Below are 24,956 nucleotides of genomic sequence, written 5' to 3'. Positions count from 1 at the left end.
TTTAGTGAGAGACTTTTATCTTCAGTGTGAAGCCATGAGACTTATTTCTAAAGAGCTTTGAATAAGAAATGTGGGAGAAATATTTTGAGTTTAATTGAAATGATGTGTTGCAGTTTACCTCTTTAAAAAAAAGATAGTAAGTAAGCTAATGGAAGGAGGGGAATGTTTATCTGCTGAAAAGAATAAGAAGAGCTTGGATGTGATATGCATGTAATGAAAGCAGTCAAAAATAGTTTTTTAATTCGTGGAGTTCATAATGAGTAAAGTAAAAATCTATCCTTTTACAAGTAACATGTAGAGAAGTTCTGTGCTTCCGTATACTGTGTGTTTATATACATTACAACTTTATGTATTTCTTAAAGTTAGCTCTTAGAAAACCAGTGCTGAGCGCTGAATCTTTCACATATTAGGCACTTATTAAATTTTGCCCTACCCTACACTGTAAAGTTAGTAATAACATATAATAGCCAAAAACTTCTTTGAACCGTAGTTCAAAATTTGCATATTGAGCAAATGTTAAACGATTTTCTAAATGTTTAGTTGGTCTAAGGAAAGGACTGAGAAAGATACCAAGATTCAAGGAGGTTATTAAAAATGTCTCTTGCTCTGAGCTAGGATCTGTGGGCTTCCCTGAAGATTTTCTTTGCTTCAAATAATGACAATAGAATTTAGAGATTTCAGAACTTTTCAGATCATTGTTTGAATTAAGATTGAGTTTAAAATCGATCTGTGTACATTTTGCTTTTTTAAGGAATAGCAATATGGAGCATTTGAATTTTTTTCTAAGATAACCAACTTACATGGAGTTTAAAATGGATTTACCAAGTTATAGGTTTGATTAGAGTACGAACTTTTATAATTTTGACCAAAGAATGTATAGTTTTGATGGAATAGACAGTCCTAAAAAAAAGTTGGTGACCTCACATGTGAAACATAACTTTGACAGCATCATAGATTGCAGTTATCAAAAATGTGGGTCAGCGGCTTCCCCGGTGGCGCGGTGGTTAAGAATCCGCCTGCCAATGCAGGGGGACACGGGTTCGAGCCCTGGTCTGGGAGGATCCCACATGCCACGGAGCAACTAAGCCCCTGGGCCACAACTACTGAGCTTGTGTTCTAGAGCCCGCGAGCCACAACTACTGAGCCCACGTGCCACAACTACTGAAGCCCACGTGCCTAGAGCCCGTGCTCCACAACAAGAGAAGCCACCGCAGTGAGAAGCCTGGGCACCGCAACAAAGACCCAACGTAGCCAAAAGTAAAAATAAATAAATTTATATTAAAAAAACTGTGTCACTTATGATCATAAATGTAGGCATGACAGTACGTTACAGCATCATTAACAACAGTGCAGAAGTAATTGAGACTGTTAACCCTTCAATTTAAGAGCAATATATTGGCTGAAAAAAGACTTCTGGAGTGAAGTACCTGTGGTTCCTGCCTTATATGTGAACTCTTTAGCAAAAATTGATGTTTGGGGCAATCTGAGCCTTCCCTATTCATTTTTCTCCAATTCAGAATACCCAGAGAGTGACCGATGTAGATGTTCTCTCTGCCTTACATATTTTAATGCAATTAGAAACTGTTGACGGTGACCTAGAAATCTCTCATTTCTGGTGTGGAAGTCAGAGGGAAGATTTGCCGGACACCTACATTTTTCTGAAAAGAAAACCTTTTACGCTGTTGTTTAGGAGCAGGTATGAGTGTTGTGCCTTAAGTGTATCATGAGCTAACTCTGTTTTGCAAGTGGCTCCAGGAACCGATGGTGTAATAGCATTCTTCCTTTCTACCAAGTTTTAAGCAACCAGTTTTCAAGTGAACTTTTGGGTCTTGACTCTAAAGCTGGAGATATCAGCAGGGGGCTTTGTTTTCGGCATCTGGCTCTCTCTTGCAAAGTTTGGCAGCTCTCTTGGCAATTTCTCTGACAGAAAGATGAAGAGACTTCTAACTGAGCACTTACTGTTTGCCAAGTAGACCCAGTAGAACTTATTTATAAAATTTAGCAGAATCTTTTTTTTTTTTCTGCGGTACGCGGGCCTCTCACTGTTGTGGCCTCTCCCGTTGCGGAGCACAGGCTCCGGACGCACAGGCTCAGCGGCCATGGCTCACGGGCCCAGCCGCTCCGTGGCATGTGGGATCCTCCCGGACCGGGGCACGAACCCGCGTCCCCTGCATCAGCAGGCGAACTCTCAACCACTGCGCCAGCAGGGAAGCCTTAGCAGAATCTTTTAATGGGCAAGATTTTAGTACAAAAGCGTTTGTTGATACTGGTGTCTAAGATTTCCTGCTCTTGACAGTATGGTTTAAATGTAGCTTCAGTAATAGCTCTCAGTGGAACATATTATTGAAATACGAAGTTGGTAACAATGCAATTTTGAATGAGCTACTTAGCATGACCTATAGAATATAATGATCCCTTTTCTTATTTGCTAAGGAAAAGAACTGCCTTTGAAATTCTGATTCATGGGTGGTCTTTGGTCTTTCTGAATTTGTGTCCTAAAGTTTTAAATTTATTTTAAGAACGCACCTTTTAAACTCTGGATCTGTCTGTAGTCATTGCCACCTTTTGTAAATACTAGAAAAATAGCTTCTCTTGACTGTAAATTTAAAATGATTTATTTGTTAACACTGTCTGGGGCAGGTTACCATCTCAGAGGGTAGTGGGCTTCTTCTTGAGAGTGATTTCCAATTCAGTGCCTTTGGGTGTTGTAATGCTCATCAGTTCTGACCCTTGTGGTTGCACCCAGCTGCATTGATCTCCTCTAGCCGTTCAGTGGCTCTTGGTACCAGATAAAATGTGCTGCTTTCTGTTCACACTCTTTTCTAGGCATGCGGACAGCGTCTGTGTGCCATCTGGCAAGTGTGTTGGCTGTGGTGATGGTGCTAAAAGTAGTGGTTGAAAATAGGCTAAACATTGAAAAGATATAGCATTTAAGAACAAGAGACAAAAATGATGATGATGATAATAATATAAGGGTCACTTGGCCCCTTCTCTTTTTAAAATGAAAATAGAGGTAAGTGTAGTAGAAAGAGTCTACTTAGACTCCATTACTTCCTTAATGTGAACAGAGAGGAAAGGGGCACTTGCAGCAGTTTGTCCCAGTCCTGCTTGATCCTGATCATCCTCTGAGGCACTTGTTTAAAATACGCATTCCCACCTGCTTTCTTTAGGTGTTTAGTGGAACCCAGAAATACGTATTTTGAATAAGAGGGACACTGCCCTCTCCCACTTTTGTTCACCCCCTTTGTATCCTATGTCCAAGCACATTTGGTAAGAATTACTGGGAAGGCGTGGAAGAACCAAGTTGTTTGAGGCCATATGGTGAACTAATTCAATTATTAATCAGAAGATAGAGTGTCCAAAACTGGGAAATTCTAATTAAGGAGGTGGAAGAGAAATGAGAGAATCAAGAATTAAAAGATGGTCCTTGTCTGAGCAGGGTAAATAGAAAAAGGACAAAAGGACATGTTTTAAATAAAGATAAAGAAGCCAGTGAAGAAGCAGTAGGATCCAGCCTCTAGATGAGATGCATGGTTTTGGATGGACATCGACAAAGTATTGAAAGGGAAGGGTCCTACAAGAGAAACCCAGTGAGAATGGACTAAATGATTTCTAAGATCTTTTAGCTTTGAGGTTTGATGAACTAAATGAAAACAGTTATAATATTCCAGATACTAGAGCTTGAATTAAGGAGTTCATCTAAGCAATGAAGAGGCCCTGTTTAAATCCTGACATGTAGGAAGATGGAAAAAGAAATGTTTTTCTCCTTTCAAGTTGAAGAATCCGGGGCATTTATGGTTCTGGATACCAGAGAAAGAGGGAGCTAGCTAATTGTTTTAAAAGGTGTCCTCCAAGTAAAAATGCTTATCGAAGCCAAGAGAAAAGACTTGATCCTCTAGGGAAAGTATGTAGGAAAGACTGACATAAAAGATTTATTGACCCATTAGGAGTATACCCTGAGGGCTGTAGAACTGTTTTTTGTTATGGTCATTTCAAGGATCCTTTCTGTGGTTCTTTGGAAAGATTCTGGTGAGGTGGTCCACTGGGGGGAAATCACAGAAGTCCTGTGCTCTGACAGCTGCAAAAACATCCCGGCTTTGGCTTCCATGCCTGTGATATGTAGGAATGTGCATTTCAGATCTTCTGTCTTTATCTATGCGTTAAGGATACTTGATTTCCATTTTGGAACCACATACAGAGAGGGAGGTTCTAGAGGTCACTTTAACCATTATACTTTGGAGATATTATGAACTTTTATCTTCTCTTTCTCACCCTGACCGTTTGCAGTGATATTATGGTCACCCACGTTAAAGAGTTTAGTAATGGATGGTGGCCTTTGGATTTAATCTTGGCAACTTTGGTGAACATGATTGAGTACAGATGCAACAAAATAGAACATAACAGTGTTATAGGGTGCATATAGGTAATGCACATTATAGTAGCTAACCTATAAATAGAATGAAAACTAAAAAAAAAAAAATCTGAGTATATTTAAACAAAACCGAATGAAGTCAGAGTGACTGCAAGGTTTATTTACCTTCAGTTCCCGTTCCTGACATGCACCTTATACGTGGATGTGCTGTATTTTACTATCTTACAGATTTGCTGTTTCCAGTTGGATATGTTGTCTTTTCAAATTAATTATGAGCAATTAATATGTGTTTCATTTATGAAGATAGTGCTGTTGATCTATTGGGCCTGAGTTATTTTTCAAATAAAGGTGATAGATATCCCCTGAGCCATCATATTGTTCCCCCTACTTTACTCTCTCTTCAGTGACATATGTTGCTTTCTAGATGGCCGGCTGAAATTAGAAATATAGTCTGAAGGTTGTGGAATCTTTGCTCTTTGCAAAATGAATGGGCCTATTCCAGAACCGACCTGGGGCTTGACCTCATTAGTACTGTATTTGAAACTGATCGATAGTCCTTTAAAACAGTTATTAACAAATAATTAAAAGGTAGTGTGGGAAGGAAAGAGATGCTTGACACTTTTCTTCTTCTGAGTCTCCTTATTCTCTGTTTGAAATGTTAATTGTGAATGAAGTGAAGCACATGATACTGTCACATAAGTAGGCAGATCAGTGGAGCAAATAGAAAGTCAATAAGGTAGACTTTCATGTTAGCATGGGGGAGGGGGAGTAGATTACTCATTAAAAGTAGCCATTTAGGAAAAATAAATTGGATCATTCGCTTCTCACATCAAATAAATTCCAGATGGTCAAGGATGTAAAATTTAAAATGAAGGCATCGAAGGATTATAAGAAAACATGGGGGATGTTTAATACAGACTTTAATATGTAATGAATGATAATTAAATTCAAAGAACAGCATATCCAACTGGAAATACCAAACCTGTAAGATGAGTAAAACATAGCACACCCATGTATAACGTGCAGCTCCAGGGTGGGAAGCGAAGATAAATAAATAAACTTTGCAGTTACTCCAACCTCCTTTATTTTTATATTTAAACAGACTCACAGACCTTTTTAATGGCACTAAAGTCATAAAAGGAAAGAACTATGAGATGGACAGCATTCGTTTAAAATGTGGAAAGAAAATCATATATAAAAGCCAAAGACAAATGTCAAATTGGGAAAAATATTTTCAGCAGGTATAACAAAGAATACTCTTATTCCTTCGATATTTAAAGAGGGTCAACCAATAAAACAAATCATCAATAGCCAATAGAAAGTTGGTCATAATTCTCAGGAAGGAAAATTTAGATGACTTTTAAACGAAACACGTCAGTCTTATTCATAATAATAAAACCAAAATAAAATCAATGTGAGATACTATTTTTAACCTAAAGATTGACAACAATAAAGTTTGATAACACACTGAGTTGGTAAGGATATGTGGAAATGAATACATTTCATACATTTCTGAACAGGGTGAATTGTTACAGCCAGTTGGTACAACCAATGTGTGTAAAGACATATGTGTAGTCATTGCAATATTACTTGTAGTAATAAAAGATTTTACTGTTAATCATGTTTGTAACACTAAAAGCTTTCCATTATTAAGGGACTCAGATAAGCTGCTAGAGCCATAAAAAGAAGTATTACATAGCTAATGAAGTAAATATTGAAGCAAAATTACATATGTATGTACGTAGTATGGAAAGACATCTAAAATAGGTATAGTATTGTTAAGTGGTAAAAAAGCAACATGCAAACTGATATGCAAACCATATGTGTAAGGAGAAAAGGATATGTATTGCATATATGTTTGTATATGCCTAGTGTATTTCTGAAAGGTTATATATGAACTGGCACCAGTAGCTGTCACTAGGGAAGGGAATGGTTAGGTGGTGGTCGGGGACGAGAGGAGACTTAGTTTAACTGTATACTCCTGTCTCCGGAATTTGTATCACATGCTTCCATGCAGACATTCATGTATTTGTGCATTCATTCATTCATTCATCCATCCAACAAATATTTGTCGAACTATGCTATGTCCCAGGCACTGTGCTAGGTGCTGGAGATACAGCGGTGAATAAGATAACGAATCCCCTGTTCTTATAGAACTTAACATTCTGAGAGTGGATGCTTATATGATTGTAAGCAAGTAAATATAAATTTGCAGTACATCATATACAGATAAGTACTCTGGCGGAAAGTCATAGTAAGTGAAGAAGTGCTGATGTAGGGTGATCAGGCATCTCTGATACACTGACAGCTGAGCACAGTCTTCAAGGAAGCTGGGGAATAAGGCATGTAGCTATCTGCGGGAAGAAAGTTACTGGCAGAGGAAACTTTTAAGGACAAAGGCCACGAGGTAGAAATTTGCTTGTCATGGTTTGAGGAACCGCAAAGAGGCCTGGGTGAATGTAGTGGATTGAAGGGAGAGATTTGACAGTTGATGAGGTCAGAAAGGAGGGGTCAGGTGACACAGGGCTCTGTAAACCATCACACAGACTGAGATGCAAAGCCCACTGGAGAGCTGAAAGAGAATTACTCCACAAAGCAGGATCACGCTGACCGCTGTGAACAGCAGTGCTGTTCAGTAGGATAATGTAAGTCGCATAATTTAAAATTTTCTAGTAGCCACATTTAAAAAGGTAGAAAGAAACAGGTAAAATTAATTTGAATGATAGATTTTATTTAATCCAATATCCGAAACATTATCATTGAACATGTAATCAGTATAATCAAATTTTTAGAGTTAGGTTTTGATTACTTAGCCTTGAAAATCTGTATTTTACACTTAGAGCACATTTCTGTTTAGATGTTAAATTTTCAACAATTGAGGTGAAATGTAGTACTACCAAAACAATAATGCTGTTTTTAATGGGAAAATATTTTATACCGCTTCAATTTTTAAATTTAAATTCGTTAAAATTAAATACGTTTAGAAATTAGGTCCTCAGTTGTACGAACTACTAAAGTCGTGCTTTATAGCCTCTGATCTAGTGACTACTGTATCGGAAGGCTTGGGAGTAGTTTTGTGGGGTGAGGTGGGCCTAATGCAGGACAGGTGGATGAATCAGGAAGATATTGCAATAATTCAGTCTAGAAATGGTGACTTGGATCATAGTGGTAGCAGTGGAGTGGATGAGAAGTGGTTATATTCCAGATAACATTTTATTTTATTTTTGTAAACATTAAATCATTTTTATTGTGGGTATGGATACAGACATATAGCAAAGAACTAAGTAAAAATTTAAAATAAGGACCACCATCATAAATGTAAACCAGCAATGTTCTGACACAGCCACCTCTTGCTACATAAATTGTTTGGGGTTGGTTTTTTGTTTTTGTTTTTTTTTTTTACATTGGCCATCTACCTTTTTTTTTTAGTATATACAATTAAAAAAAAATAAATTTATTTATTTATTTTTGGCTGTGTTGGGTCTTTGTTTCTGTGCGAGGGCTTTCTCCAGTTGCGGCGAGCGGGGGCTACTCTTCATCGCGGTGCGCGGACCTCTCACTGTCAGCAGCCTCTCTTGTTGCGGAGCACAGGCTCCAGATACGCAGGCTCAGTAGTTGTGGCTCACGGGCCTAGTTGCTCCACGGCATGTGGGATCTTCCCAGATCAGGGCTCAAACCCGTGTCCCCTGCATTGACAGGCAGCTTCTCAACCACTGTGCCACCAGGGAAGCCCCAATATGCAATTTTTAAAGGTTACTTTCCATGAACAGATACTACAAAACATTAGCTATGTTCCCTGTGTTGTACAATACACCCTTGAGCCTATCTTACACCCAATAACTTGTGCCTCGCACTCCCCCACCCCTATATTGTCCCTCTCCTTCCTCCCCACTGGCAACCACTAGTTTGTTTTCTATTCAGGATACATTTTTAAAGATAGGACCAATAGGATTTATTAATGGATTGTATGTAGGCTATAAGAGAAGGTCAACAGTGATCTCTTTTGGTCTAAACAGTTGAAGAATGGAGTTCACATTTAATGAGATGAAGAGAGAGATGGGAGAAGGAGGTTTCTGGGTGGGATGGGGAACAGTCAGGAATTACATTTTGAGAATGTTAAGTTTGAGATGCCTGTTAAACATCAAAATGGAGATATTTGAAATGACAGTTGGATACATGAATCTGAAGTTTGGGCGAGAGGTTTAATCTGGAGAAATATACATGGGAGCTGTCAGACCACCTAGTGAGGAAGAGTTGACAGAGAATAGTCGGAGGACCGATGTAAGGGGCTCCCGAATGGTTTTAGAGAGGAGGATCCAGCCACCAAGACTGAGAAGGAGAAACCAGTGGGTTTGGAGGAGAACCAAGAGAGAACGGAGGTTTGGATGCCAAGTGGAGAGTGTTTGAAAAGAAGGTGTGTTTTTGTTTATTTTTTTGTTTGTTTTTTTTTTTGCGGTACGCGGGCCTCTCACCGCTGTGGCCTCTCCTGCTGCGGAGCACAGGCTCCGGACACGCAGGCTCAGCGGCCATGGCTCACGGGCCCAGCCGCTCCGCGGCACATGGGATCCTCCTGGACCAGGGCACGAACCCGCGTCCCTCGCATCGGCAGGCGGACTCTCAACGACTGCGCCACCAGAAAAACCCAGAAGGTGTGTTTTTAAAAAGTATCAGATATGGCTGGTAGGTTAAGGTTAAGTTGAAAACTGAGAATTGACCATTGGATTTAGCAACGTGGAGGTGATCTTGGCAAGAGCTGTTTCAGTGAAGCCGAGGGGCGGGAATGGGAGTGGGTTAAAGAAAACAGAGTGGAGAAGTGGACACAGCAGATGTTGACAGATTTTATGAGTTTTGCTGTAGAGCGCAACAGAAAAGAGTTGGTAGCTGGAGAGCTGTGTATGGTTAATAAAAGTTGTTTTGTGTTTTGTTTTTAAGATGAAAGAAAAAATGCATGTTTATGTGCTGGTAAGAATGACCCAGCAGAAGGGGAAAGATTGTGATGATGCAGGAAGTTTTCAAAAGAGAAGGTAGCTGGAGGGATGTAATTTAGACAAATCCATGAACTACCTGTTTATAAAATACATTTTAAAAGTAGATAGCAGAAGGTAACAGAAGAGGAAAAGCAAGAGGATTGTATAATCTGTAATTAGCTTCTTACTAATAAGTAATGAAATTGCCTAGGTCACTTTTTCCCATGTTTTAAATTAAGGTATATTTTACATGTATATAGTAGAATTAACCCTTTTTAGCCTAGAGTTCTCCGAGTTTGACAAACACATACATACACCACCACAATGTAGGTCATTTTTTTTCAAATAAATTTATTTTATTTATTTATTTTTGGCTGCGTTGGGTCTTTGTTGCTGTGCGCAGGCTTTCTCTAGTTGCAGTGAGTGGGGGCCACTCTTTGTTGTGGTGCGCAGGCTTCTTAATGCAGTGGCTTCTCCTGCCGTGCAGCACAGGCTCTAGGCACGTGGGCCTCAGTAGTTGTGGCACGTGGGCTCAGTAGTTGCGGCACACGGGCTCAGTAGTTGTGGCTCGCGGGCTCTAGAGCGCAGGCTCAGTAGTTGTGGCACACGGGCTTAGCTGCTCTGCAGCATGTGGGATCTTCCCAGATCAGGGCTCGAACCCGTGTCCCCTGCATTGACGGGCGGATTCCTAACCACTGCACCACCAGGGAAGCCCAATGTAGGTCATTTTTAAACTTTTTAAACTTATCTTTAGGGCTGTAAGTTTACCTTGTCCTGTGAAGTTTGGACCCTGTATATATGGGATATACACTACTTCTGATTTGAGGTATTTAGAAACCCATGAAATAAGCATATTCTTTCCTATAATAAGTTACTAATTAGGTTCTTCTGGGAGAATGTGATATAGGCTTGGGTGAAGATCTTCCCCAAAGCTTATTCAGGCCAAAAATAATTTTTCCCCCAGCAGGTCAGTACTGTGAAAAATAATTTATGTTGGCTTCATGTAGACAAACCACAATTATTTGACTGAATTTTTCATTTTAATTGGACATATTGAAGGTGATTAACTATAACTGAAACCCCCCAAAGGATTATGAGTGAAAGAAGTCTTTGGTGTCTGGACAATTCTAATGGAAAACAGAAGGATTCCAGTTACTCAAGAGATCGAAATAAAATTTGAGCCGAAATTTTGTGCCTGCGCAGGGTTTGGCGTAAGTGTTAGCTTTTCTTAGCCCCTTTCCTAGGTGATCGATCTCATTTTAGTTAATTCAGGGAGCTGCCAGCACCAAAATCCAGGCAGGTCTTTAAAGTTTTGTTTTTAATAAATATATCAAGTGTCAGGCATTGGCTTTTGGACAGTGTCAGGACTCTGTTGCCACGGAGCTATGAATTAAGGCCAGGTACTTAAGAAAAATTGTTTAGACTTGGTTTGGTTTACTCCTAATGTGGCTGAAATTTCAGGAGACTGGATGTTTATAACCTATTTAAATGTCCTTTTGAGTCCAAAAAATTATATTTCTGCTGCTGAACCTAGTTGATTCGATGAAAGCAAACTGTGTCTAAATACGTGGCTATTATTTCTGGATATTACAATTACTGAAATCCCAGCAGAGCCCCTTTAACCGCTTCTAAAACAGATTTCATTTTTGCTAATTCTAAAACACAGGTACTTCATTTATAGATCGTCACCTTGTTTCAGCAGCTGTGGCTGATTCTCTGTCACTGTCTTTTTTTTCCTTCAGAATGGCAATAGCTTTTCCCATTATAAAACAGGTGCATGCATGTTCATAAAACTTTATTAGTAATAAAGTATAAAACAAAGTAAAACACTTCTCCATACTACTCACCCAGAGCTAACCTCTATTATTGTTATCTTGCCAGACTCTTTATGCGTATGTAAACGTATGTGTATATGTAGTTTTTAAGGTAAATGGAATCATACCATTTAATCATCCTGTCTTATAATGGGAACATTCTTCCATGGCAATACATACTTGTAATTTTTTTAGGGACTTTATAATATCCCATCATATGCATGTACCAAAGATGTTTAAACATTTAAATTGTTTCCAGGGTTTTGCTTTTATACACAGTGCTGCAATCCTAGGACATGTGTAACTGTTCTCATCTGCTTAGATTATTAGGATACACATCCCGCAGAGGAATTGCTGGTCAGAGGGTATACCCATTATTAACTGAGACGTTGTTGCAGAGGCCAGGGATCACCTTGCCACTTAGGCAGCAGAGGGCAGTTGAAAGATTATTTGTTGAGGTAGAAAGAGCCTTTAAAATGTGTATAATTGCTTATAAAGCCCTTACTTAAAAATTTGTACTCTAACACACAATCCTCAAACTCCTCTCTAATTACACTGTCGGACTGCCATCCAGAAAGGCTCTCCAATAGTGTTAGCCCCTTGACTGCAGTGGACAGTTTACTTGCCCTGAGTATCCGTAGCACTTAGCATTAGTACTTGGCATACAGTAGGTGCCAAGTAAATATTTTTTTTATCTTTTATTTTTTTATTTTTAAAATTTTTGGCCGCACTGCACGGCATGCACGGGGATCTTAGTTCCCCGACCAGGGATCAAACCCGTGCCCCCCCCCTGCAGTGGAAGCAGGGAGTCCTAACCACTGGACCACCAGGGAATTCCCTAAATATTTTTTAAATGCACCCATTTTGCCACATCTTTACCAACTCAGGACATTATCGGACTTCTTAATCTTTACCAATCTGGTACATTAAAAAGTTTCTTTTTGTGTGTGTGAATTTTTTATTTTTAAAATTAAGCATCTATTCCTGTGCAAATTTGTTTACCAAGTCTGAGATTTGTCTTAAGTGTATTGGGTCTTTTGCCGTTTAGAAAATATTTATTTTTAGGTAGTCAAATCTGTCAGTCTGTTTTCACTTAAGATTTCTGAATTCTGTAACATGCTTGGAATGTTTAATTTTTGTATTTAAGCATTTGGTCTTTCTGGGATTTATTTTTGTGAAAGATGAGAAATCTAAGATTTTTTTATCCAAATGGACAGTTTCTTGTCTCAACAACATTTCTTAAGTAATCTACCCTTTCTCCATTCATTTGAAAAGCTATTTACCATATATAAAATTTTCATGTATAAATGAAGTAAATTTTGGACTTTAACTTCTGTTTTGTCAGTTTCTTTGCATCTTAGCCAGTGTCACATGATTTCAGTCCCTTTAGCCTATGTAATAATTCTGAAATCTGCGAGGCTACAGTTCCTCTCTTCCCCATTATTCCTTTTTTCAAAATTTTCTTGGCTGTTCTCTAAACACTTTAGAATCAATTTTTTAGGTTTATTAAGTTCCATCTAAATTCTTTGATATTAACTGCCATGACAGATCTGGCTTTAACGAGGTTTTTCTATTTTTTTTTAAGATTTAAATTTATTTATTTATTTATTTTTGGTTGCGTTGTGTCTTCGTTGCTGCACGCAGGCTTTCTCTAGTTGTGGCGAGCGGGGGCTACTCTTCGTTGCAGTGCGCAGGCATGTCATCGTGGTGGCTTCTCGTTGCAGAGCATGGGCAATACTCGTGCTCAGCAGTTGCAGCACGCGGGCTCTAGAGCACACAGGCTTCAGTAGTTGTGGTGCACGGACTGAGTTGCTCTGTGGCATGTGGGATCTTCCTGGACCAGGGCTTGAACCCGTGTCCCCTGCATTGGCAGGCGGATTCTTAACTACTGCACCACCAGGGAAGCCCTTTCTTTTTTTTAATTTAATTTTTTAAAAATTAATTTATTTATTGATTGATTGATTGATGGCTGCGTTGGGTCTTCGTTGCTATGCGCAGGCTTTCTCTAGTTGTGGCGAGCAGGGGCTACTCTTCGGTTGCAGTGCGTGGGCTTCTCATTGCGGTGGCTTCTCTTGTTGTGAAGAGTGGCCTCTAGAGTGCAGGCTCAGTAGCTGTGGCTCACGGACTTAGTCGCTCCGCGGCATTTGGGATCTCCCCAGACCAGGGTTCGAACCCATGTCCCCTGCATTGGCAGGCGGATTCTTAACCCCTGTTCCACCCAGGGAAGTCCCTCTTGTTTCTGTTTTTGACCTAAGTTTTATATTCTTAGTTTGTCTTTACTGTTAAGTTTCAATTTAGGGTTATTCCCTAACCTTAATTATCTTTTTTTTTTTTTGTATGTTTCTTGCTTCACTGTTTTTTTAAGTTTTTGGCTTTTGTTTCTAATATGGTGTATCACAGATGATCTCATCTTAAACATTAAGCAGCCTTAAGGTCATTTTAAAAAACCATCTGAGGGCTTCCCTGGTGGCGCAGTGGTTGAGAGTCCGCCTGCCGATGCAGGGGATGCGGGTTCGTGCCCCGGTCCGGGAAGATCCCACATGCCACGGAGCGGCTGGGTCCGTGAGCCGTGGCCGCTGAGCCTGCGCGTCCGGAGCCTGTGCTCCGCAACGGGAGAGGCCACAACAGTGAGAGGCCCAGCGTACCGCAAAAAAAAAAAAAAACCATCCGAGAGCCAGACTTTATCATGGCTGGGTTCTTCCTCACATGGATGGGTGGTGTTTCCCCTCCTGTCTAGGACTGAGTTTATGGCACATGTCTATCAATTACAGACCTGTTCCTCCCTCTGGAATTATAAATTAGTATTCTCCAGTTAAGTGAATTCTTAAACAGGTGAATAACCGTATTTGGGTTATAAATATCAAACCGTATTTGATAACGCAGAGGCATGTTGTATAAAAGATCAGTTGCACAGTTACAGAGAAAGGAAACTATTTGCTAATACCAGTTGGTCAGTCATGTTTAAAAACAATAAACAAAGGACCTGGTGTTTAAATTTATTTCACCTGTTAAAAAGTAACAAAAGATACAATTTAGGCTACATTACAGGAAGCATGGCATCCAGATTAGGAAAGGTAATAGCTCCAATCTGTGCAAATCGAACAGTTTTTATTGTTTCCTGTACCTCTTTGGGGCCAGGGACTAAACCAGGTGCTAGGATACAAAGCTGACAACATAGCCTACTTATAGTAGAATTACAAGTAGATAATAATAGGTTTTATGAAAAGCCAGAAGAAGGGCATCCAAGACCTAGACCCTAAGAGGCTGGAGACACCTAATAAGGGGGAGGTGACACAGAGAGCAGAAGCTTCGGAGGTGGAGCTATGGCCCTTTACTGCCTGTGGGACCTTGTACAGACTGTTTAACCTCACTCCGTGTTAATTTCATGTGTAAAATGGAGTCATCAATAATATATGTCTCACTGTTCTCCTAAGCATTAATGAGATGATGTATATATGGGAAGCCTCTAGAGCAGACCCTGGAACATGGTGATTTCTCAGAAAATGGTAAGGAGTACCATTTTGAAGTGCTGGAAGGCAGGCCTTGTCCCAGTAGAGAGAGACTTCCCAGCAGAAGGAAGAGTGTGCATCAAAGCTGGAGTGGTTGATCTGGGGCCTTCCTGGAACTGCAAAGTATTTAATCTGATGGGAGCCTAGGGTGCATGTGGACAGAGTAGCTGAAGATGAAACTGGGAAGGGAGGCGGGGTGAGATCTCCAAACGGGAGCTTGTGTGTCATGTGAGGAGTCTGAGAGGCATTTAGGAAGTGTCATGGAATCTCTGAAGGCCTTAAATAGGGGAGTGTCCAGCACAGTTTCATCCGTGGAAAGACTGGTTTGTCACAGATGTGCAGAGGGGTAGGAAAGCTGTTTGGATACCCAGTCGGGGAAGTGGGGCTCAGCTCTGGCTGCACCTTGGAACTATCTGGAGAACTTTAACAGTCTGGTGCCCAGGTTGACTCCAGTTCAATTATATCAGAAGCTCTGGGGGTAAGACCCAGGCACTGGCATTTTTTATGGCTTCCTAGATAATTCCATTGCACAGCCAGGGTTGTGAACCTCTGGATTAGAGAGTAACTGTTTTCAAACCGGATTTGATAAAGTTCCAAATTAAACAAGCACCGGCAATATAAAGGAACCAGGGTAAGAAGGTAACAAGTAGGATGTGGTAGTTGGTTGAATAAGGAGGGGTTGATGGTTTCTGGTTCAGGTCACTGGGTGCATGATGATCTATACCAAGAAGGAGAAGCAGATTTGGGTTACTGGGCCTTGCTGAGTGGGCATGAGAAAGATAAAGAATTTGATTTTGAAATGTAGAATTTGAGGGGAAATAATACAAGGCAGAGGGGCAGAGAGAGAAGCTGAGGGAAGGAACTGGTGGTATAGTTGAAAACTCAGAAGACAGAGTAAATAATTGATGCGTGAGTTCCCTGAGAAGACAGGAAGTGCAGAGCAGACATGAAAGAAGTAATTTATATATGAGAATCTTCCACTCAGAGAGAAGTAAAAATATGTGAGGGTGCCGGTAAGTTCCCAGGTTGAGGAAGAAGAGCCTGGTGGCCTGAGTTCCTTACTGCAGGAGACCTACTGAGAGTTAGGAGATAAGAGAAGGGCATTCAGGAGTTGGGCAAGCTTTGGGGGAGCTCAGGAAGGGGGAGGGAGAGTGAGAAGGAGGTGCCTTTCTGGTCCTGCTCTTAAATGTTGTTTTTTCCCCAGAGTTTCAATATTGACCCTCTTTCACGCACTTCCTGTGTGATCTTCTTTGTTATATTGAATTATACTCCTATCTTCTAAGAGGAACATTGGTAAACTGAAGTTTGTCCAGAGAAGTTAAGTAGTTGACATGGTAGTTCAGAAAATTATTGGTTGGCTTTTCATTTGGGGGGAAGGCATTTTGCTACCTTAATTTGAAATTTAAATTGTTGAAATCACTTGAAAACACTATACAGATCTCATAGTTTCCACCATCAGAGACTAGGTGGCATCATTTATTTCTCCACTGTGATAAAAATCTCAGAACACTGCCAACTCAACATTTTGAAAACATGTTAGCTTTTAGTATAAAATGTTATACTGTAAAGAAATTCTAATAGATACTTATTTTATTTCATGTTATACTTCATGCATTTATTTTTGTTCTATGATTTCTAATAAAGATCTAACTGGAATTCTCAACTCTGATACAAACTATGATGTGCATTATGAACTCTCAAAATGTTTTTTCCTCTAAAAAACCAACTTAATGTCCAGTAGTTGTCAGATAAACCAACGTTCCTCTAAAAAGCCAACTTTTCCTCTAAAAAACCAATGTCCGGTAGTTGTCAGACAGACTGAACTATTTATTTTACAGGTGTGCTGTTCTGCAGGATTAATTGTTCTCACTACAACAAAGCAATAGTTGGTTGGCTTTTCAGTATGGCTCTTTGGTCTTAACTTCCTTATTAAGATATTTATAAATTACTTAAGCACAGTTGGTTAGGACCATGGATGCATAGATAGGTAGAAGGTGGCCTTGATATTGCAGAACATTAACCGAGTGTTTTGATATAATTTCAGGTAACGTTTCATTTGTTGCATTTCCAGTTTCCAGCACCAACTCACCAACAAAGATTTTACCAAAAACCTTAGGACCAATAAATGTGAATGTTGGACCCCAAATGGTAAGAAAATCATCATATCTTAGGACTTGAAACTTTGCTTAGGCAAGACTTATTTAAAGGAGAGTTGTACCAAAGACGCTTGGTCAGATATTCCAGTTAATTTCTTATCTCAGTCACTTATTTTTTAAAGTTTTGTTTTTACCTGAATGTAACTGATTAGTCTTACGAAAAAGAAAGGCGTTATACTCTTCAGTGTTCAATTTTCACGTACTTGAATCTGTGGATTCTGAATGTGTTAATATTAAGGTTTTTGCTCCCTATATGAGGCTTCTCTTGTTTTCAGTTGTTCGATTAAATTGATTTGAAATCTGTTATGTTTTATGTTCTCCTTTTTCTTTTTCTTGTAAAATAGCCTTTACTGCACTAAACCGTGTAATCTCATATAAATTGAATATCATATAAATTGAGTATGACCCAACAGTTAATCTATATTTGGAGCTACTAATTTGAAACTCTTTGATGAAAGGACATTTAGGAAGAAACAACTCAGCAGTTCATTTTAATCTTTAGCAGTAGAAATAATGAATTAAAATGGAAAGTATTTAACTGTTTCTCTGAAGGTATTCCATTAATTATGCTAGAGCTTAAAGTATATAGCACTTTTAAGAAAGCCTTATTTATAAACAGAGTTGCATGCAGCTAATCTAAAAACTATACCTAATTTAAATGGCCTCACCCACCATTAGCAAAAGTATGTAAACATTTGAACAGTAACTCTTCATTGTCAGTGTTTACATCTTCTTATCTATAAAGCAATAAGCATAAATTTTGTTTGTAATGTACGGTACTGTGGACTATGTTAAATGCACAGTTATTTAGACAAAAATCTCTTTTAACATTCTGAATGGCTTCAGAAAGTCTTTGAGATCTTAAGCCATTCCAGACACAACATTTTTCTTGATCCCTTGAGGACTGTTAATCATCTGCAGAATCCGAGCTAAAGATGTTGCACAATACTGTAACTATGAGAAGAATGTAATCTAGTTCCAAGCCTCTTAGAAACTTAAGCTCAGGTGAATATCTGCATTTCAAGGTAGTTCAGGGTATATTTTCAAACGTTTGCTAAGCATTTGCCCCTCACCAGCCACTACAGGAGGTGCAAATGAGATCATACACCTGACTTGAAAGTCGGTATTTTGAAATGTGATTATATAAACATCAAAATTAAACAAACAGATGTGAACTTTCTTGACTTTGACTCTTACAGTACTCTTCTATTTTGAAAGACTGTTTCCTCTTGGTATTTCAGTGATGCTGCTATGGCTCAAATTTGAATTCCTCTTTTAGAAACATAATTGTTCTTCCCATTGTCAGTTTAAACTAATGTACATGTAAGCCTTTACACACTTCAGTTCTGACAGTGATAAGTAGTCCTGTATAGGACGTACCCAATTACTGCAAACCTCAGAATCAGCAAAGCAAAGGTCAGACAGAGAGAAGATTTCGGCCTCTCCTTTGAAACAGGCCAGCCCAAGACCTTCATTTGTCTTCCGAATTCTGAGGTGCTTTTTGTAGTTTTTAGTCTCCAGGCAGGAATCAGAGTTTTCTTTCTGATTTCCTAATATATCGTGGAACCCCAGCGAGAGCCGCTCTCTCTCCTCTTGCTTGTCTCTTTTGAATGTTGTTCCCTCACATTCAATCTCTCATCCATGATTTAAAAAATTTTTTTGTTAGAAAATTCTTAAATGAAACCTCACCTGTTTCCTTCTTACAGTTGTCTTTCTCTACTTGCCCTTTAAATTTTACATGTCCCTTTGGAAGCCAAATCTTCATGGTAGATAGAAATTTCAAAAGGCCTCAAGAAAAAGTTGTTTCCTGTGTTTCTAGAAACTAGTTTAGCAGTAACTGTTTTTTGGGATACTTGCTCTTTTCTTAAAGGTATCTGGTTTTATGGGAGGGGAGAATGGGTACATGTATATGCATGGCTGAGTCCCTTTGCTGTGCACCTGAAACTATCACAACATTGTTAATCAGCTTTATTCCAATACAAAATAAAAAGTTTAAAAAGAAAAAAAAAGGTATCTGGTTTTTTATATAAGATAATCTCATGATTATTTTAACATGGTTAAAAATTGCTTGTTTCTTACAGTGAAAATGAAAATTTTGTCAAATAATGAAATCCTTTAATATAACACTTTGTAGTTATGTAGAGTATTTCTTTTCAGAGTATAGATGCTCTCTTGGCTTTTCTTACTGTAGATGGCAGTAGTACATAAGAAAATCTTCAGAATGAGGTTCAGTTGCTCTTTGATTTATGGCTAACTGTAAACTATTGTCAAAGAAACCGCATGATTACATTTAAGTTAAGGATGTCTGGTTTTTTTGTGGGGAGGTGAGGAAGACTTAAATTTAAAATAAATGTTCATTTTCCTTATCAGATTAACTGAATACTATTTTAGTTTGGGATTTCAAAATTAAGGTTCAGTTTTATAGAGCATATGTGACTTATCACCTGTATGAACTAATTTTCCTGTGTTCGTTGACTTCCCTTTGATTTTGTTTCTTAAGGCTCAGTCACTGTCACTGTCCTAGTTTTAAGAACTCATTGCGTCTCGTAAGGATTTCTAACTTGTGGTTCCAATTCAAGTCGAGCATCCCACCAGTTCGTTCGTTCATGAAACGTTTGTTAAGGACTTCCCAGGCCCTGTGCTAAGAGAAAGGAACAGAGTATTGCTCATCACTCTCAGATCAGGAAAGAATAGCAGCTGACAATCTGACATTAAGGAAGAAAAATAGAGTAGAACATAACAATATATTTCCAAAGTCATTCTCAATAAAGATAACCAGCTTTTCTCTATGTCCTATTTCCCTTCCTCCTTTCTTCGTCTTCTTTTTTTTCTTTTTTTTCTACAAAGCCCTTTAAATCAGGTAAAACCAAGCCTGTAGGGTCCTAATAACAGATAAATAAAAAAACTCCTTAGTAATAATACTGCACAAGTAATGCAGTCTGTTTCATGGGTAAATCAGAATGCTTAGATAAGTTGCTTTCTGGAGACTCCTGTTCTAGGAATAGAGTAGACCAGAGACTGATCAAACGCTCAGAATTTCCCTCTCAAGCTCTCACACTCAGGGTCAGCATGATAGAGAACATCTGAGTGTGTGGTGCAGTGATTGGTGAGAATTATGCCCTTTTCTTACAGGATTTTATATAATCCTTTCTAGCATATCAATGAACAAAGAAGCTACTCTTTTCCATCATTTTAAAAGCTGGGTCTTCTGTCTCAGTTCAATAATATTTATTGATTCTTTCCTATGAGAGTCCCCTAACACTATGGTAGGCCCCGCAGACACTCTCTACCTTTAAAGATCGTGCATTGAAATGGAAGTGAGGAGGTGGTGTGGAATATGTGCAGGGCTAGGAGGTACAGACACCTTGTCTAGTGTTCATATTTTCTCATGAGGCAGACTTCTGAATGCCCTCTTTAATAATCCTTGGCATATTAGGAGAATCAGAATTCTCCAGACATCTGTCAGTATTTGTTGTGTTTTGTTTTTTTTGAACTATAGAATTAACATATCAAAAGCATTTCCTAAGCATTTGTATGTAGTAACATCTCCCTAGCCCCATTAATACCCCCATTCCCTGGAGCATGCCTTTATTCTATTATTTATTTATTTATTTACTTATTTATTTATGAAAATACTTAAAGATATTACTAGGGTGCCAAATTATTTTCACCAATGAAAACTATAAGACCTGGAAAGCAATTTGGCAACACAGATCAAGAAACGTTTTTTACAAGTCCATATCTTTGGACTTCCCTGGTGGTGCAGTGGTCAAGAATCTGCCTGCCAATGCAGTGGACACAGGTTCAATCCCTGGTCCGGGACGATCCCACATGCCATGGAGCAGCTAAGCCCATGCACCACAACTACTGAGCCTGTGCTCCAGAGCCCGCGCACCACAACTACTGAAGCCCGTGTGCCTAGAGCCCGTGTTCCACAACAAGAGAAGCCTGTGCACAGCAAGGAAGAGTAGCCCCCACTCACCGTGACTAGAGAAAGCCCACGTGCAGCAATGAAGACCCAACGCAGCCAAAAATAAATTTTTAAAAAAGAGCAAATTAAACCCCAAATAAATAATTAAAAGTGAAAATCAATAAAATAGAAAACAAAAAATATATAAAAACAATAAAATAAATATTTTTTTTTGGCTGTGTTGGGTCTTCATTGCTACGCACGGGCTTTCTCTAGTTGCGGCAAGCTGGGGCTACTCTCCGTTGCAGTGTGCATGCTTCTCATTGCCGTGGCTTCTCTTGTTGCGGAGCACGGGCTCTAGAGCGCAGGCTCAGTAGCTGTGGCACACGGGCTTAGTTGCTCCGTGGTGTGTGGGATCTTCCCGGACTAGGGCTCGAACCCATGTCCCCTCCATTGGCAGGCAGATTCTTAACCACTGCGCCACCAGGGAAATCCCCAAAATAAAAAAAATTTTTTGAAAAAGTCCATATCCTTAGTTCCGTTAATTCCCTTTCTGGAGTCTATCCATAGGAAATAGAAATTAAAGCCAGTATCATTTTACAGAAATGTTTATCACAGCATTATTTGTAATATTTAATATTTGAATATTCATAAAAATCTAATAATAGGGGATAATTAATCCACATGACAGAGTGTTTTATGGTCTTTAAAATGTCTTCGAAGAATATTTAATGACATGAGGAAATGCTCTTGAAAAAAACAGGTAAAATTATATCTGTATAAGAATCCAAATTGTATTATGTCTTTGTATATGTTGTGGACTGTGAAGAATTAATTTGCTGTTACCCCAGTTCTAGTAAATAGAGTTCAACTGAAATTAGTTTCCATAATTTCAAAGAAAGCTTTTCATTTTTCTGATTTTTAAAATGTTGTCAGTTGCCAACTTAATCCCTCCCAATTGCTGTTCACTTGCTGAAATCTACATTGTGACTTCATATCAGTATTCAGGATACTTGTGCTTTAAGATCTTAGAATATAAATGTATCAGAGGTATTGCTTATATTTAGATGATTGATATTAAGTACATTTTAGACAGTAAGGTTTACTCCTTGTGTATAGGTTAGCATTCAGCAGCATTTTCTGCCTGTAGGTTTTCCTTAATAACTAAGAATATTTTTTTCTTTGTCCTGACTTTACAGATTATAAGTACACCACAGAGACTAACCAGTTCAGGAAGTGTTCTGATTGGGAGTCCATATACCCCTGCACCAGCAATGGTTACTCAGACACACATAGCAGAAGCTACTGGCTGGGTCCCTGGGTAAGAGTGGTACTGCAAATTACCATTTTTAAAAACTTTTTTTTTTTAAGTTCTGATCTTTTTTTCTCACTATCTTGTCTTCTGTTCTTGTTTTATGTTCTTAAAAACTAATATGTTTCCTTTAAAATCACCTGTTTTATTTCACTTTATATCCTAGATATAAATCAGCTCTGGAGCAACCATTTTTTTAAATTTTATTTTATTTTATTAATTAATTAATTAGGCTGCACCACCACAGCATGCAGGATCGATCTTCCCCAACCAGGGATTGAACCTGTGCCCCCTGCAGTGGAAGCATGGAGACCTAACCACTGGACCACCAGGGAAATCCCTGGAGCAACCATTTTTAAACAGAAAAATAGAACAATAACTTGTAACTGAATCTTCTTTCTTCAACTCTGAAAGAAGACTACTGTTTATGATTGTGACATTTAGCCACTTTGGAGATGTAAAAACTGCATTTTATATTGTTTTAACAAACATTAGAAAGGAATTTTATATATACGTGTGTGTGTACTCAGAATTTCCCCTTAAAACCAGCATGTTTATTTCCTTTAAAACCAGAAAAGGAACTAGGAAAGAGAGCCCAAATATATTAAAACTTTCATTGAGTTTTATCTTCGTTCCTTTAAACACTGGGCAATTAAATCAGTATCCCTTCTTTGTTACTCATTTGCCACTTTTAGTATCAAATCTCTATGTTTCTTTACCTGTAAAATACCTTTATTCAACCTTTCTCCACTCCTTATCATTTCACCATCTCATCCTTCCATAAAAGAAAAGAAGTAGTAAAATAAATGATTCCGTTTTAGTTTGTCACTTTAGAAGTTATTTCCAAGGTGGCATGCCACACTGGTGGTTCTATCATTGACTTACAGTTGTGAGTTCTAGCAAACAGTAAATCTTGGTTGAGTAAGAATCTCCTTGCTTCAAGGATATTAAAGAAATGAACGAAATAACAATCCTGGCAAAGTGCTGTAAGCCATACACACAGACAGAGACAGAAGAGTTTCATGTGTATACATAATGTCTTTTCCATTATCGAATAAGATGAAGTGACAGAGTCACCTGTAATTCCTTTGCCTTTATTCAGTCGTTAACAACATTTCTCATGTAGATCTAAGATCTAAAAATCTTGGATTTTTTCATAGCCTTGAGAGAGAATTTAATGAAAGCCAAGCCTGTGCCAGTAGCGTTGGCCGACTTTGGAGGTGACCAGAGTTTGGCTGTTTTCAGCACCAGCTGTGCTTTATGCTGGGGGCAGTCTGATTATCTAATGTTTTTATAGTCATTTCTCCCAGAGCAAATAAAACTTTTCTATGCCTTCTCCTCTATAAATCTGCAGTATTTTCCTCCCTAAAGATTCATTGAGTTCATTTCAAACTATGGCTATCGTGTTGCGATTTCTTTGTCCAGTGATAAAATTTAAGTTTTTATTTCATGTACGTATCTTTTATATTTGTTACTTTTGTGTTTGGATATTTTCAATGTGGAATTAGACAAGTTACAATAAATTATTCATGAAATAAAGTTCTTTATGCATGTTCTTTTTATGGTATCTGTTTTCCTTTTCAGTGATAGAAAACGGGCTAGAGAATTTATAGACTCTGATTTTTCAGAAAGGTGAGTATAAGTTTAACTATTTTGTTTAGGAGATGCTACTGCATAGAGAGGGGTTTGGTGCCCAGACTCTAATGAGATGTTTTTCTTCGTATAACTTTAACTTTGTTGAGTTTCTACCGTTATTTCATTCCACACTGAGTATTCTGCTTCATTCGTCATTACATAAATTTATTGTATTTGTGTGGTTTCACAAGACACTATTCTGTGAGTAGACTGTCTGTTGGCAGTATGCCATTTAGCCCCCTCCCTCCTTTTGGGAGTTGAAGTGTTTTGCCAAAGTGAATACTCCCTATTACCCCCAAATACACAAACATTTTAAAAACAAGTTTCGTTGAACACATTTAAAGGTCATAGTAAATTCTCACTTCGTTTTTTTCCTTCCAGCCTTATTGAGATATAATTGACACACAGCACTGTGTAAGTTTAAGGTATACAGCATGATTTACATACATCATGAAGCGACTATCACAGTAAGTTTAGTGAACATCTGCCATCTCATATAGGTATAAAATTAAAGAAATAAAAAATAAAAATGTCTTTCCTGTGATGAGAACTCTTAGGATTTACTCTTAATAACTTTCATATATAACATACATCAGCGTTACTCTATCATGTTCTACATTACATCTCACCTTTTTCTTAAATAAGACATCCAGTGTAATATAACCTTTCCTTAGACTATTAGGACAGTGGTTCTCAGTTCTTGGTGTGCATCAGAATCACCTGTGGTCTGTTGAATAAACTGCAATTGCCTACTAAGTCAGAAACTCCAGGATTGAAAACTATCACTTTAGGGTCGTTATTTGAACTTAAGTTCAGTGTTCCACAAAAGCCACTCTACTGAATATCGTATTAGTGTCACACTATGTCAAAACAAGACACGTAATCTCAGAGGCTGTTGAGTTCTGTAAGATAGTTACTATTTTAGATAAAACCTTGTCATCAGTGCTTTTTAAAATTTACTTTTGATTCTGAGATTTTGGAATTGCTTTTGTCAATTGTGTTTTCATCTCTTTTCTCCTGTTAGGTCGTCTGCTTTCAATACAATAGTTTTCTGTTTCTCCAGTTTCTAGTTGCTTTCTCTGATTTGCTGTGCACTGAGAAACTACTTGGCCAGATGTGTTAGAATTCAGTCTAAAATAAAAGTGAATAGGTTCTGAGTGAGGACCTTGGGGCTGTATAAAAGAATGTGTGTTTTCTTGCATTGACACTAGCTCTACTTTAGTTCCTTGGTGGCCTTTGTAGTTTACTTCTCACATCTTAACTGTTTTGAACAGATAAGAT

General features: G+C 38.5%; 1 protein-coding gene across 10 annotated transcripts in view; it reads left to right on the top strand.

Annotated features, from left to right (window-relative positions):
• TFDP2 (transcription factor Dp-2) overlaps positions 1-24,956 on the top strand; it is a 171,714-nt gene that overhangs the window by 98,814 nt on the left and 47,944 nt on the right. For 7 of the 10 annotated variants that reach the window (XM_027091591.1, XM_027091588.1, XM_027091587.1 and 4 more), the window contains 3 exons: positions 16,707-16,810; positions 21,928-22,049; positions 23,625-23,672. In XM_027091591.1, the coding sequence (XP_026947392.1) occupies positions 16,707-16,810; positions 21,928-22,049; positions 23,625-23,672 (274 nt within the window). Of the gene's footprint in view, positions 1-8,999; positions 9,022-16,706; positions 16,811-21,927; positions 22,050-23,624; positions 23,673-24,956 lie in introns of those variants that run through there. The other 3 variants (XM_027091589.1, XM_027091596.1, XM_027091594.1) reach the window with 2 other exon arrangements.

The sequence above is a fragment of the Aethalodelphis obliquidens genome, unplaced genomic scaffold, assembly GCF_003676395.1.
Source record: "Aethalodelphis obliquidens isolate GAN/ISIS:26980383/991018 unplaced genomic scaffold, ASM367639v1 scaffold72, whole genome shotgun sequence".
In the NCBI taxonomy this organism is placed as follows: Eukaryota; Metazoa; Chordata; class Mammalia; order Artiodactyla; family Delphinidae; genus Aethalodelphis; species Aethalodelphis obliquidens.
The sequence above is the reverse complement of the archived record's forward strand: the minus strand, read 5'-3'. Positions and strand labels throughout refer to the sequence as shown.